Raw genomic sequence first — 15,023 nt, 5'->3', positions numbered from 1 at the left:
ATTCCTGTTTAAAATAGAATGTAGTATCTGTTGAATAGACTTCTGACCCAATCGACAATGTGTTTTGGGTTTCTATGGTAGTTATTTGGATCAGACACAGTCCCAGGATATATTAATGTATTTAAATATTTTTATAAGTTCTTATTTTAGCAATGTAAACAGTCTGGGTTATGATATGCAAGAAACCTGCTTCAGAGCACAGAAGCATAGCAAAGAACAAGCACAAAGTTAAAATTTCCTACACTGTTGCCAGATTTTCAAAGGCAAATGTTTATTCTCAATAAAATATCAACACTCAGAGCTTTTACATAATGGAACACTATATTGAAGTGGATGAAGCAGAACATTGTTAATATGATTAACTGCTAGCTCACAATTTAAATATAGTCAGACATTCTAATCTATGAATATGGTCAGAAAGCTATTTGCTTAAAAAGGTAAAGTGGCAGCCTTTGTTACACTTCCAAGTTAGGGATGTATTTGTCTCAACAGTACAGTATTGGATGCTAAGCTCTTTTTGGCTGGTTAGAATATTTTCACTTAATTGTTATGATTATTTAAACAACCTGTGAGTGTACATTCACGATGAATGAAAACTGATTTTTCCAAAGAGATTCAGCTCTTTTAGGTTTGCCCTTCACACAGAGCCAGATGGTTTCAGATCTCTCTGTATTTCAATGTTCTTTCTTCTGTCCTTTCTCCTCAATTCAGGGACAACATAGAATTAATATCTACTGACCTAAAACTCCTTGAAAAGAGTTGTTTACCTTTTGGGTCTCTGAAATCTCTACCTCATACCCACCCTTGTTTATATTATAAAAATGAGAATTAAAAAATATTTAATACACTAAAAATTTGGAAAAATTTAGTGAGGCAACATTTTCACCTTAAATGCTGTAAAATATTTAACTCGATATTTCATTCTTTCTTTTGCAGTCTTAGGCTTGTTGTTTGAATTTGATTCCTTCCAATCTCTATTTTCTTTGTGTCTTACAGAGTCAATTCAGAAATGATTCCCTTGACCAAATAACGCCAGAGATTCTCCTAGAATAAGACAGAGATACTTTAAAAAGGATATTACATTTGTGTTTTACTATCCAGACTATCAATCATAGGAAAATGTCAAGAGTTTCATACTCAAATAAATATTAACTTATTTCAATTAGGTTAAGGATCTCATTTTTAGGCCAGCTACTCAAGTAATCTAATTTTCAAGTAAATTTTTTTTAAATGTGCAGTTTTATTCAGTCAACATATTTTTAAAAAATATTATTTCATAGCCTAGGATGGATTTAGGAAGGTTAGTGTGAGAAGGAAAGAGAGAATGAGAAAGGGCAAGAGTGACTGTAGAAACTGGAGAGAGAATTAAGTGTGTGGAATGAGTAGGAGACAGATTAATTGCTACATGTTATTATCCTGCACCCTTGGATGCCGTTTTCAAAGTATCATCACCTATCCTTTTGCCTTTGAAGTACCAGATAGCTTATTAACCTCTGGTCTCGATCTTGAGCTGCTCTTTAGTCTTGAACTTTTCCACTGCTCTTCTAAATAGGGTAGTCCTAATGAGATAAACATATGGGGAGTGTTACTGAGACTACAGCAGCTGGATGTTTAGAGGGATTTTGGACTTGGCAGGGTGGTGGGTAGAACACATTTTGGTAGGGGGAAAAGAAGGTAGAGGGTACATAAAAACTCAAGTTAAGGCATAACCTAAAGGGATATTTACTGTAATTCCCTTTTCCAGTATAATCCTTTGCATCAAATATAAACAAAATTATGTATCTACTTGCTTATGTTGGGTTCCCAGACACTGAATCTGAAACAATTTTATGCAGAAGATTTCTTCAACTGCCCTTGGGACATACATCCATAAAGAAGTGATAAGGGGGCCTTGGACTGAAGGAGAAGACTCAGTCCTACCTACTGGAACAAGAGTCCTAGAGCTTGGCTGGCCCTTCAGAGTTGTCCCAAGCTGGTCTGCGAAATAGCAGCATCTGATTTTTTCCAGTGGCCAGGGTATTGGTGCTTCAGTTCCAGAGAGAAAATAAGGGCCAGGCATCATAGCATATATTACTATGTTTAAATTTCTCAATGAGCTCAGGAAATTAGTATATTACCTTGGAGCATTTTTTTTTTCTCTGCTTTCCATGATTACATTTTCTTTTTTAAGCTTGTAAAGAAGGGGAGAAGGAAGAGACAGAGAAAAAAATCAGGAAATTTTAAAAAAATATGATATAGAATTGGAAGAAAGATGAGAGAAGAAATACAAAAATAGTGAGGATCTATTGATTTATATACATTTATATCTGTCCTGTTTTCTCTTAGATTCATAACCTGACTTTGTTATACTTTGAGGATGAGTAGGGAAATGTTTGTTGTTCATTTTAAAGATAGATCCATGGTATCCTTATAAAGATAGATCCATGGTATCCTTATAAAAATGGCTCCTGTAGAGCACACATTCTCAAAAGCAGGGGTCAACATAAATAGACTATGTTACTCTAAGCGAAGGTTTCATTATCCACAGTTACACAAAGGGCGACAAGCTTGATGTCACCATAGCTCCCCACTAGCCTTCCTGGTGAAGCAAGGTAGCTGAAGACTGCGATCAGAGAGGACCTCAGGCAAAATACAAGTTGTCCATAGAGAATTTATCAGACCCTTGAATGACCTGTAGGGCATCAGGATTTCATCCCCAGCTCAGGTGATAGGAATGCAACTGAGCCTTAATTACTTTTATGCAGCAGATGCTTAAATAATGTGTAAATTGCTTCTTAAGTAGTTACCTATTGTCTTCTTGCACACCTTTATTGCTTGGGAACTCCTTTTTTTTTTTTGAATTTTATTTTACTTTTATAGAGCATGTTCTTATTAGTTATCTATTTTATACAAGTTAGTGTATATATGTCAATCCCAATTTCCCAATTCATCCCACCACCACCAACATCACCATTCCCCCCGACCCTTCCCACCGCAGGGAACTCCTTAAGAAATCAATTAGTTCAATTCAGTGAGATTGAATTCCCAACTTTTCATTCTTTATTTAATGCTCAATATAAAGGGGCTCCATCTGTGTGTGTGCGTGTATTTGCATGTGTGTACTTTTCCTTCTTTCCACTTTCAGTTTGCCTAGCACTCCTTGCCAAGTGACACTTAATCCTCTATCAACTTCCCCAGATAAACATATTTTGGACTATTGATTCACTCTTTAGTAAGTACATATTGAGCCCCGGCTAAATGAGGGTCATTGTTCAGGGTGTGGTTGATAAGCAGAGTACAAAACCGACAAGAATCCCTGTTCACATGGAATTCACCTTCTTGTGGGACAAGATAGAGAGTAAAGAAAATAAGTCAGGAAAAAATGGCAATATGCTGGATGATGATAAATACTTTGGAAGAAAATGAAACAAAAAAAAAAACAGGAAGTGCAGGTATGAGTGCAGAGAGGGTTTACAATATGAAATAGGAGGATCAGGGAAATCTCGTAAGAGGGGGATGTTTGAGTAAAGACCTGAAAGAGATGAAATGTATGAATGAATTACTTAAATCAAGAATATTTAATTAATCATCTGCACATGTTTAGCTAAGTCTTTTTCCCCCTAAATGAAATTCTATATGTTCTTATAATCTTTATTTTAATGCCTTGTTTCTGAGTTTTAACTATTTTAACTTTAATAATTTTGATGAATAGAGAAATATCCTTGCCATTTTTTCTACTTTGAAAGAACTTTCTACTTTAAAGAAATTGTTCCAGTTATCTATGGCTGTACAACAAACTGCCTCAAAACTAAAAGGCTAAAACAACAACGATTTTATTGTATACACAATGTCATGAGTCATGAATTTGGGCAGAGCTCAGGAGGGTGATTCTTCTGCTCTGGTGTTGGTACTGAATTAGGTATTTATCTAACATGCATCTGGTCTAGTCCGGAGGGCTTGAGATGGTTTCACTCTTGTCTGCCTTGGTGCAGAAGCTTCATATAGCTGGGTCTGTAGACCAAGTGCTTACAGATGACCTCTTTGATATCATAGTCTCAAGGCAGTCATACTTCTCACATGGCAGCTCTGGGGCCTAGAGAGGGTGTCTCAGGAGATAAGAGGTAGAATATGTTAATATCTTAAGATCTGAGTGCAGAAACTGATACCGTGTCACTTCAAACATATTCCTTCAGTCAAAGCAGTCCCCAAACTGGCCCAGATTTAAGGGAGACAGGTAATGCCCCACAAGAATGTATGACCATCTGCATTAGTTACCTAGGGCTGCCATAACAAATTACCACAAACTTACTGGCCTGAGCAACAGAAATTTATTTTTTCACAGTTTAGAAGCCAGAAGTTGGAAATCAAGGTATTGGCTGTGCCATGCTTGCTCCAAAATCCAAAAAAAGGAATCCTTCCTTACTTCTTCCAGTTTCTGATGGATCCCAGCAAAGTAACTGCAATCTCTGCCTCCATCTCTATGTGGTCTTCTTCTCTGCGTCCCTGTGTGTCCTCTTTCTCAAATAAGGGTAGTCTCACTGGATTTAGAGTCCATCCTAATCTAGTATGATCTCATCTTGACCCTTCTCTTAATTACATTTGCAAAGACCCTATTTCTAAATAAGGTCACATGGCGAGGTTCCAGATGGGCAGAAATTTTGAGCGGAACACTATTCAACCCACTATACCATCTATACTCTTCCACAAGAATAGAGGTGGAATAGTCAGGATATAATACACAAATGGTGCAAAGATCAGAAAATTATGTCTAAAGCATTGGGATCTATAATTGCACAAGCTTTGCTAATTGAAAATCTCATATTTACATACTATCCAGGAAACCATGATTCTCACCAGAAATTTTCTCCTTTTTTTTTTTTTACAGTGACATGAAAAAAGTTGGTGTCACTGTGGTTGGGCCACAGAAGAAGATCATCAGTAGTATTAAAGCTCTAGAAACACAATCAAAGAATAGTCCAGTCCCAGTGTAAAGTGCTATTTCTGGAAGGAGGTGGTGGCTGTGGAAGATGTGGCGTCACTCTGCAGACAGATGTCAACACTGGAAATACTGGTGGACATTCCAAGCCCAATAAGACACTCATATACGAGTACAAATGCCTTAAAATGGAATTGAAAAACTCTTTATTTTCCCCTATCATTTAGTGGATGGGTGGGTGGGTATATTTTTTTTTGTAATTGCTTTTTGATATTAGTTGATGGATTAAATCAAAATTCTTCAGCGCAAAATGATGAACTAGCATAGAGCCATTGATCATAAACTATCATAAAAACAAAACAAGTGAAATAATATAACGAACATGGTGGCTCTGTTTACAAATAGCCACAAAAGAAAAGACGTGATATTTTTATACACAGAAGAACTCTGTAACAGGTATTTTGTTTCTTTAAAAGCAAGCAAAATAGAGGAATTCATACCTCAAACTATCTGGCCATATTTACTACCTTTTCATTGTATTATTCCCTTTCATCTGTTAAAAGGCATATGGAAATGAAGTTTGTAGCTGTTTTAAGTACTACACATTTTTAATTGTTAGCTTCCTTAAGTATTACCGTGTAAAAAATGTTTTAATTTTGAAGAAAAGTACATATTTATTTTCTTTTGAATTGTTTTTATTGTTTTCTATTTATGCCTTGATGATTTAATTTGGATTTGTGACAGTCAAGTGCCAAATGCTCTCTCAAATTGTCAGCAGTAGGAAACATAGAAAATGATGGGTTTCTTTCCAGATTTTTTGAACCATCCACTTATACGTATCCATATCTACATACAAAAAGAAACCAAACCCTTTCCTTGTTCATACACTAACCAAATCTCTCACAGTCTGAATTATTCCATCCATTTTTTTCTCTCCATTTTATAATATACTGTACGCTCCTAATTTAGTGTAATATACTGGCTGTGTGTAATGGATTCTCAATGACATACCTGCCCTGCTCTGGTGTTTAGGAGACCATCAATTCCTTCCATAAGTAAAAGAGCTACATTAGAACTCCTGAATAGAGAATAGCTACACTGGAAAGGATTGGGATCCTATTTAGATTGCTGCATTAATTGGCAATATAGCCTATAAGCTGAAGCATGAGTCAAAAAATCACTTGCTGACTGGCTTTGAAATGCCACTTAATATCTTTGCTTAAACTTGTTGAGCTATTTGTAGAGAATGATGATAACTAAACTACTCATCTGCCTCACTAGGGTTTTGTTAAATTAATTAAACCTTGTCATCATCAATAGCAAGTATTATTATCTTTAAGAGTCTCTGCTGAAATGCACCTATTGTAGTTTTGGTGTATATCTTAGAAGCATTGAACTTCTTGACACTAATTGAACATATTTTCAGAATTGCTGGTTGTCTAGCAAGACTCAAAATCTGGAAAAATCTCTTATTGCAGGAACTTACACTTACTATTCCATAAAGGTCAAATATGAGCGTACTCATTAATATTTGAAATATATACCTGGTAGAGATCTAGCCATAATATATTGTGAAGCAACATTTTAGCTATATCTATATTCTTTCTAATGCTGATATGGTCATGTTATTGGAATAAGAAATGCATATGTCATAAAATAGAATGGATAAAACAATGCCGCAACCTTTATGTTCTTATGCAAAATGGAACACTAACACAGCGTACAGTCACAGATCAAAATTCACAAGTGCTAATCTATTGTAAATTTAGTGTAATAAGGCTTAGGTTGTGTTCCTCATATATGCAATTATATCTCAAATTTCTGCAATATTCCTTATAGTCAAATCATCCTACTAGAATTATGTATTGGGTGTATAAGAGCATGAACCTTTTAAAAAAATATATGTGATTATGAAATTAATTACAAATTTCATTTAAGCCTGCTAGAAGCAGATAAAAAAACATTTTTAAGCAAATATTTTGTGTTGTGGAATGTTAGATTGAGATATGAATCTGGCTTCAATCTCATTTTTTTTTCCAGACTAGCATTTACTTTCTTAGGTACTCGTCTGTGCATACGAAACAAAATCTGTGCATTTCATGAATTAATAGAAGTTGAGGATTGTTGAATCTATTTCACTTATTTTGGCTGTGGTTTCCATTTGAAAGTTGAGATTGTATACACAGTATATTGCTCTTCATTTTTTCACTATTTTTCTACCTGACCTCTTATAAATTTACTTTACACAATCCTTACCTTGTACATATGTAAACATAACAGTGTACGATTCTTAACCGTGGAGTAGAGGTACTAGAATGCTAATGGCCATCTCTTTGTACAGAAACTGCATTGGCTTTCAATAAACATGAAAACACAACTCATTCGCAACATCATGTACCATATTATCTGTTTTGTATCTTAAATTTGTTTTACATATATTATTTATTTCTGGTAACTTGCCCACTTTAAGCTGTACTAAGTATCAAATAAGCCATGTATAAATGTGATATGATTGGCAATATGTATGTACTTTAAATTTGTATCTTCAAAACATTACTCATTTAGTTTATGTTGTACAATGTAGATGGCCTCTTACTAATGTAAAATGATTTGTAGTGGAAACATTTATATTTTTATAATAAACATAATGAAAATATTTTTTACAGATTGGAATAAAGAAGTGGTCTTTGAACCTTTTTTAAATATTATACAAATATGTGCTTATTTAAACAGCAAAATAATGAAATTTATGTAAGTCAAGAAGAATGTGCTGGGGGTTTTTTCTCCATTAGTGAGGAAGGATTGGTGTTATGTTATCCACATTTTTTTTGTTTAAATGTCATTATCAATCAGCTAGAAAAATAATCAGTAAATATTATCTTTATGGTAAAAAACAACTGTATTAGGTAGTTCTCTTTCAATTACAAGTGATGAAAAACAAATAAATAGCTTAAAGAAAATAAGGAAATTTTCAGACCACATGACTAAAAAGTCTGGAGATAAACCTCCTAGCTGAGAAATCAGGAACAGTTGGTTCCAGGAATGTCTTATTCTTTTTCTTTTTAACTGATCCTATCTTTTCTCTCAACTGGGTTAATTTGCAAACTCCAGTTGATCCTTGAAAAACTTGGGTTTGAACTGCATGGTCTTGCTTATCACAGATTTTTTTCAATAAATACGTACAGTACTACATGATCTGTGGTTGGTTGAATCCACAGATGTGGAACCATGGATATGCAGGGCTAACTATAGGACTAGAGCATCCTCGCATTTTGATATACACCATGGGGGATCCTAGAACCAATTCTCGTGGATACCGAGGCATGACTGTATATCTTTTTTTTTTTTTTAACATCGTTATTGGAGCATAATTGCTTTACAGTGTTGTGTTAGTTTCTGCTATATAACGAAGTGAATCAGCTATATCCCCATATCCCTTCCCTCTTGCATCTCCCTCCCACCCTCCCTATCCTATCCCTCTATGTGGACGCAAAGCACCGTGCTGATCTCCCTGTGCCACGCAGCTGCTTCCCACTAGCTATCTATTTCACATTTGGTAGTGTATATATGTCAATGCTACTCTCTTACTTCATCCCAGCTTACCCTTCTCCCTCCTCGTGTCCTCAAGTCCATTCTCTACGTCTGTGTCTTTATTCCTGTCCTGCCCCTAGGTTCATCAGAACCTTTTTTTTTTTTTTTTTTTGATTCCATATATATGTGTTAGCGTACTGTATTTATTTTCTAGTTAATATAATTCTGCATTATAATTCCTGTGAGATAATTACTGTCCCTCAGTTGTTCCAGTAGAAGTCATGGAGCCTTGCTTGGCTCACAAGCCCTGTCTGAATCCCTTTGGACAAGAAAATGAATGACTTAGATTGGTAGTTCTTAGTCCTGAGCCTGCCGTTGGAGATAGTGGGTGGGATCATGTGAAATTGATCCACAGGGATCAGAGGTGTCAGAGTGATTTATGTCCAAAAGAAAGTCAGAATATCATTTATGAAAAAAGAAGGAAGGAATTCTGAATGGGCCAGATAAAACAAAAGTTAAAAACAACCAATGAACTGAAACTTCAAATAATATTCTAAGAAACACTTGATACTTTGTATAAAGTAGGTCCCTAGTCATTTGCAACCTATTTAAAGAAAATGATTATATATGAAAACCATTGCTAACTCACCATATGAGGCAAGATAAGATGAGTGATCAAGATTTCCATAGAGGTGAAGTCACAAAACAGATCAGGTTTGAGCTTTCCCTGAAGGAGAAATAGCATTCAATCATGTTGAGTGGAGTAGAGAATAACTTGTAAGCAGGAGATAAAGGGAGCAGGTAAAGAAGAATATATTTATTCATTCAATAACTATGTTTTAAGCACTATTATGAGACAGGTGTTTTGCTTTCACCATTTACAAGTTACTCCATTAAATTTTGCAACAGTCCTGTGAATAGATTTAGCCACTTTTAATAGATGAGGCAATCAAGGCTCAGAATGTCCACGTCACCTTCCCAAGGTAACCCTAGTAAATAGATAAACAGATATTTCAAACTAGAATCCTCTTTTTTTGTGTTCTTTCCATAATATAATTGCTACTGTAATCCCCAAAATGCTCTGGGGACAGTGACAGTCCCCATTTGCAAAAATGATTTGGGAACGGCTGTAGGTTAAGTAGACTATGTGATGTTACGAATCTGTATTAGTGTTGTAGGCATGAAGCTATTCACTTACTCTAGGATGGTGGTAATAGAATATAGAGAACAGGATGCATACAAAGACACAGAAAGAAAGGAGAATTAACAGAATTTACCAATTTGACATGAGTTGTTCCACAGGTAAGAATCAAAGTGAATCATAAAATGTCTGGAATGTTTGTGGAAATGATGGCACTATTGTTAGAAGTAGGGAATAAGGACAGGTTAGTTTGACATTATGAGTCTGCTAAATTTATGTTGCTAGCCAAGCCTTAATAAGTTCACAATTGTTGAAGATGTGAGTCTGAAGCTTTAGAAAAAAGAATTCAAAGGAAAAAGGTGTCTCTGATACCATGTAGAGATCTATATATCTTTTTGTGGTATATATACATGTATCTTTATCTTGGACCACCTTTTTTAGGTTAATGCTAGCTGCTGTAACAAATCTCCAAGTGTCAACAGCTTAAATTATTAAAAATACAATTTTATCTCTATTATATTTTAGAAATTTTTATTTATTGGAGTATAGTTGATTAACAATATTGTGTTAGTTTCAGGTGTACAGCAGAGTGATTCAATTATACATATACACATATCTACTCTTTTTCAAATTATTTTCACATTTAGGTTATTACAGAGTATTGAGCAGAGTTCCCTGTGCTATACAGGAGGTCCTTGTTAGTTATCTATTTTAAACACAGTAGGGTGTACATGTCAGTCCCAAACTCCCAATCTATCCCTCCCCCCAACCCTTCCCCCCGGTAACCGTAAGTTCATTCTCTAAGTCTGTGAGTCTGTTTCTGTTTTGTAAATAAGCTCGTTTGTGTCAGTGTTTTTAGATTCCTCATATAAGCAATATCATATGATATTTGTCTTTCTCTGTCTGACTCACTTTATTCAGCCATTAAAAAGAATTAAATAATGCCATTTGCAGCAACATAGATGGACCTGTAGATTATCATACTAAAAAATACAATTTTAGACACAGAATAACCCAAAGTAGTCGTTTTCCAGGTGGCCTCACTTAACAATGATTCAAATACCACACTCGCTCCATCTTGTGGAGTGTAAAGCCTTGGAATCCTTTGCTCCCAGCCAGTAAAGTGGAAGGGAGGATTGTCTGTGGCAGTTGTCATGAGCCCTGCTTGTGAGTAGCATACGTCACTACCTCTTTCCACGGACTAGAACTCAATAATACTGCTATACTTGACTGAAAGAGAGTATGGGGCAAGTAGTGTGTTCACACAGAGAAGGAAAGAGCTTTTGGAATCCATATAGCCGTCTCTGCTACAAGCCCTTCTTCTCATGTACATAATGTGTTAGAAGTAAAAGGCTATGACTGAAACATCAGTCTCTTGCTAAAGCCACCCATTTCTTCTTCTCTACAGGCAACCATTTTGAACTCTTTTTTCTCATTACTTGAATCCAATATATTAGTGGTAACTGTGTCCACTATGGGCATTCACTGTTCAGATCTCATATCAAGAGAGAATTTATTATAAAGAGAGCAATTAGCTGACAAACTCAAACTGTTGTGTTTTTAAAATCCCCATCCTAGTTTACACCAGGTCATGAAGCGTGGTGAGAGTACTAGTTCCATGCCATTTCTTCTCAAGCAACAGACTCCTTCAACAAGCAATTTTGAATCTCATGCTGCAATCATCCTGGCTGAGGTGTTCCCAGAGCTGCACTGCAGTCTGAGCTTCCTATCCAATCCCCATCCTTTGCTCTTCCTTCTCATAGGTGTCAGACCTGTATTTCAATCTGTAAGCTCTCCAAGCCTTCTTTTCTCCCCTGTCCCAATCCTTCACCGGCATGCCCACCAAAAAGTTTCTTGCAGGTCTAATTCCTTCTTGGTGTCTGCTTCTTTACGTCCCTCCACAGCTTCTGTTGGGCCCCCATTATCTGTCTAGATTACTGAAGGAATCTCTTAAGTAATTCATCTGACTCCAGCCCTGATATCTCCAATATCAGTCCGACTAATATACTGAAGCAAATTTAGTTTTGTAGTTTCTCCTCAGGAGACTTGCAAATGCAAATGCCTCAGGGGCCTGGCAGGTTATATAAAAGAGTGAAGCAAGCGCAGTGTGGTGACCCATAAAAGCACCCTTCGTTCCTCCAGAAGCAGCTTCTCAGCAATAAGGCTGCAAGAATCCAGTGTTAATTCCTGATCTTTCAAGAGAATTTCTGATCTGAGTTTCTGTGAGAAATTTTTATATATTTTCAATGTGATCACCCATCTAATAATGAGGAAGACACAGCTAAGTGCTGAACGTAGCCTGCAGCTGCCAATTTATCATTTCTAGAACGTAGAATACTCTTTAGTATTGGTACATAAGACCTGCCTGGAATAAAGCCCTACTTCTCTCTATATTCTCCTGTCTGTCCACTATCTCTTCATATTGTATACAACTGTGCTGAACCACTTGTGGTTCTCTGAATATGCCACATGTTTTTTGTTTCTTTTTTATGCACTAGAGCCTTTGAATTTTCTGTTCATTTGTCCAGAATCACTGAGCCAATCTCTATTCATTCTTCAGGTCTCCTTATCTTCCCAGCACTGGGTTAGGTGTCCTTTGTGTGTGTGTGTGTGTGTGTGTGTGTGTGTGTGTGTGTGTGTATGCAGCAAAAGAACCCTGTGATTGAGCCTGCACAGCACTTACCATCTTATACTGAAGTTGCCTCTTCTTTATGCCCCATCCCCACTCCTGGCTGAGGGTTCCTTGAATAGGAACTATGTGTTGTAAATCACTGTGTCCCCTTGCCCATTGCAATGCCTGATATAAAATAAGCATTCAAAATTTTTTGATTTAAAGTATTAAAACTATTTTTAATAATATAATAAAGAGGGATGTCCCTGAATATTTTTTGTTCTTATAAGAAAAAGTATAAATTTTCTTCAGGTCAATAAAAGCTAGTTAATGTTCCAGTTGTGTATCTTGGATCATTAAACATACTGATTTCTCCTAGAACTGGTTCATTTTCATAGAATTTTGTGGACTCCTTTCATAGGTCTCAATGCTCTCATTTTTCTTAGTGCAGTTAAGTCGTTTAAGTAGACCCTTGAACCAGAGCTTAGTTATAAAAATTTAACAAGGTAAATGCCAAAGCTATTCTGATCCTTTCTACTCTCTTACTATGTACAAATAACATCAACATGCATACTAAAAACTACCCTTCTTATAGGGCATCTGGGATTCCCATTCTCTTGACCCAAGGGATCTAGACACAATTCAGGAAAATAAGTGGTAGAGTTAAATACACTATAAAACAAAGATTTTGGAGTTTACAGAAGTCCTTACCCTGAAATTCTCTGGGAAAATCAAGTTACAAGTTGATGGAGAATAGTCATAATTAAATCAAATTTTCCCACTAAGTGGGCTATCTTCTTTCTTCTTTTGAACAAAGATAATTTTCCACTTAAATTAGAATTAATAAAAGTGACAACAGTAATGATAACTATAAATAAGAATTTTAAACCTGATTCATAATTTCTATTACATATATGTACGTATATATGTATTATTAGGTTTTCCTGTTCCAAATGCTATTATCAGTTAAGCATTATTGTGTTCTAAGCACTTAATATATATTATTTTATTTAATTTTCTCCAACAGTCCTGTGATATGAGTGTGTTATTACCTACTTTATAGGTTGAGGCTTAGAGTAGTTAACAATCATACAAGTTTGTACAGCTGTCAAGTAGAACTGAAGTCAAAATCAACTCTAAGCCCCTTATTCTGAATGACTACACTTTATTACCTGTCAGTATCATATTACTAATGAGGATAAAAATCTGAAGAACAATTATGAAATGCATGCTGGATTTAAGATCTTGCATAGTCTCCCTCTTGCCACTTTTCAATGTGCATGATGTTACTCAGTGACTCTCTAGCAGAATACATTTCTGCAGAATCCTTTGATTCTTACTACTGTGGTAGAGGAAGGAACAGGCAGTTACCCTTGATTTCACTTCTGTGAACTCCATTTCAAGAGTATAAGATTTGTCTGACATATGGTGAACCCTTCAAGCAAACATGCTCCCTTGAACATTCAACAAATAATCTAATTTGGAAAAACCAAATACCACAAGGAAAAAGTAGTACTCTTGTGCTATTTTCTGACAGATTTCCACACCAATGATTTATGGAAGTGTGTTAAGTTTGGGATTCTTATCTGAAGCCAAGAAAAAAGCCCTTACATTTTTGAAGCCCATCACCCTCAATGATAGAAGCCAAAACCTTGGAAAGTTTGTTAAAATCAAGGATGAGAGAACACAGGATGTCATGTACTATCAAGAACTTACTGACTTTCATATGGTTCTCATTTATTCTCATACATGGCAAATCAAAAGCCTTGGGAGGAAGCCAATACAAATTGTTATAGATAACACTATCTGAATTTAACTGCCATAGGTATGCTTTATATAATAAACATATATTTCATATCAGCAACTCAGCAACACAAATATGGGAAAAGACCATAGTTAAAATTCATTTGGATACTCTGCTTCAGAGAATGATCAATTTGCCAATATTATTATTTATCTTGGGCTAGAGATCCCTTAATATTCAATTTTGTTCCATGTTTCTGACACTAGAGATCATATATATATATATATATATATATATTCATACGCTATGAAATATTGACATCATGTTACAATGATATCTTAGGGTAATAAAATCATTTCAGCATATGAATGTTTAGTATGTGCTTCCAGAATCAAATAGATTAAATTGTTCATAGTTTCATTTTCAGAGATATTTTACAAATAGGAATTTTTTCTTTGTTTAACTGGCTACAGTTCAGTTTGAGGCATCCTTTGATCATGGAAGCCTCTAGCATGACACATAATATTTAGTGTAATAACGATGCATCGTTTATCAAATGCCTAATACAGTGTCACGCACACAATAGATAAGTAGGCACACAGTAAGTATTTATTGAATTAATTTAAAAAATATTATTGGAGGATAAATGAGTAATATTACCTTTTTCAACTAATACGGCATGGATCCTGTGAATAATATACAATTTAGTTCCACTTAGATAAATGTTTCTCTCAAATATTTAGAGAGAGTGTTTTGTAAAGACAAGTGTAATCTAATGTATAACTTGGTTCATGGCCTAATCCATAAAATAAACTGCTTACTGTTTATTGAATGATAAATATTTTAATGCAATATCACTATGGGTAACAAAAGAATCTTATTATATCTCCCTGCTGTGAAGGAAAGGATCATATATATATGACTTACAAATATTTAAAGGATTAGTAAATGCCAAAGCCAAGAATAAGATTAAATTTTTTTGAGAAATTCTTTTCTTCTAAAGGAACATGTACATAAGAAATCAAGAAATATTAAAGCAAAGTGTTTTTATTTGTTTCTAAGGAAAGTTTCAGTTACTCTG

General features: G+C 35.2%; 1 protein-coding gene across 2 annotated transcripts in view; it reads left to right on the top strand.

Annotated features, from left to right (window-relative positions):
* Positions 1-7,588, top strand: part of EPHA3 (EPH receptor A3) — a 372,025-nt gene extending 364,437 nt beyond the window's left edge. Inside the window, exon 17 of one of the 2 annotated variants that reach the window (XM_007468624.1) lies at positions 4,865-7,588. In XM_007468624.1, coding sequence (XP_007468686.1) covers positions 4,865-4,970 — 106 coding nt within the window. In that variant the 3' untranslated portion in view covers positions 4,971-7,588. The remainder of the gene's footprint in view (positions 1-4,864) is intronic. The other variant, XM_007468625.1, reaches the window with a different exon arrangement.
* Positions 7,589-15,023: the final 7,435 nt, after the last annotated feature.

This window comes from Lipotes vexillifer, unplaced genomic scaffold (genome assembly GCF_000442215.2).
Source record: "Lipotes vexillifer unplaced genomic scaffold, Lipotes_vexillifer_v1.1 scaffold1602, whole genome shotgun sequence".
Taxonomy (NCBI): Eukaryota; Metazoa; Chordata; class Mammalia; order Artiodactyla; family Lipotidae; genus Lipotes; species Lipotes vexillifer.
The sequence above is the reverse complement of the archived record's forward strand: the minus strand, read 5'-3'. Positions and strand labels throughout refer to the sequence as shown.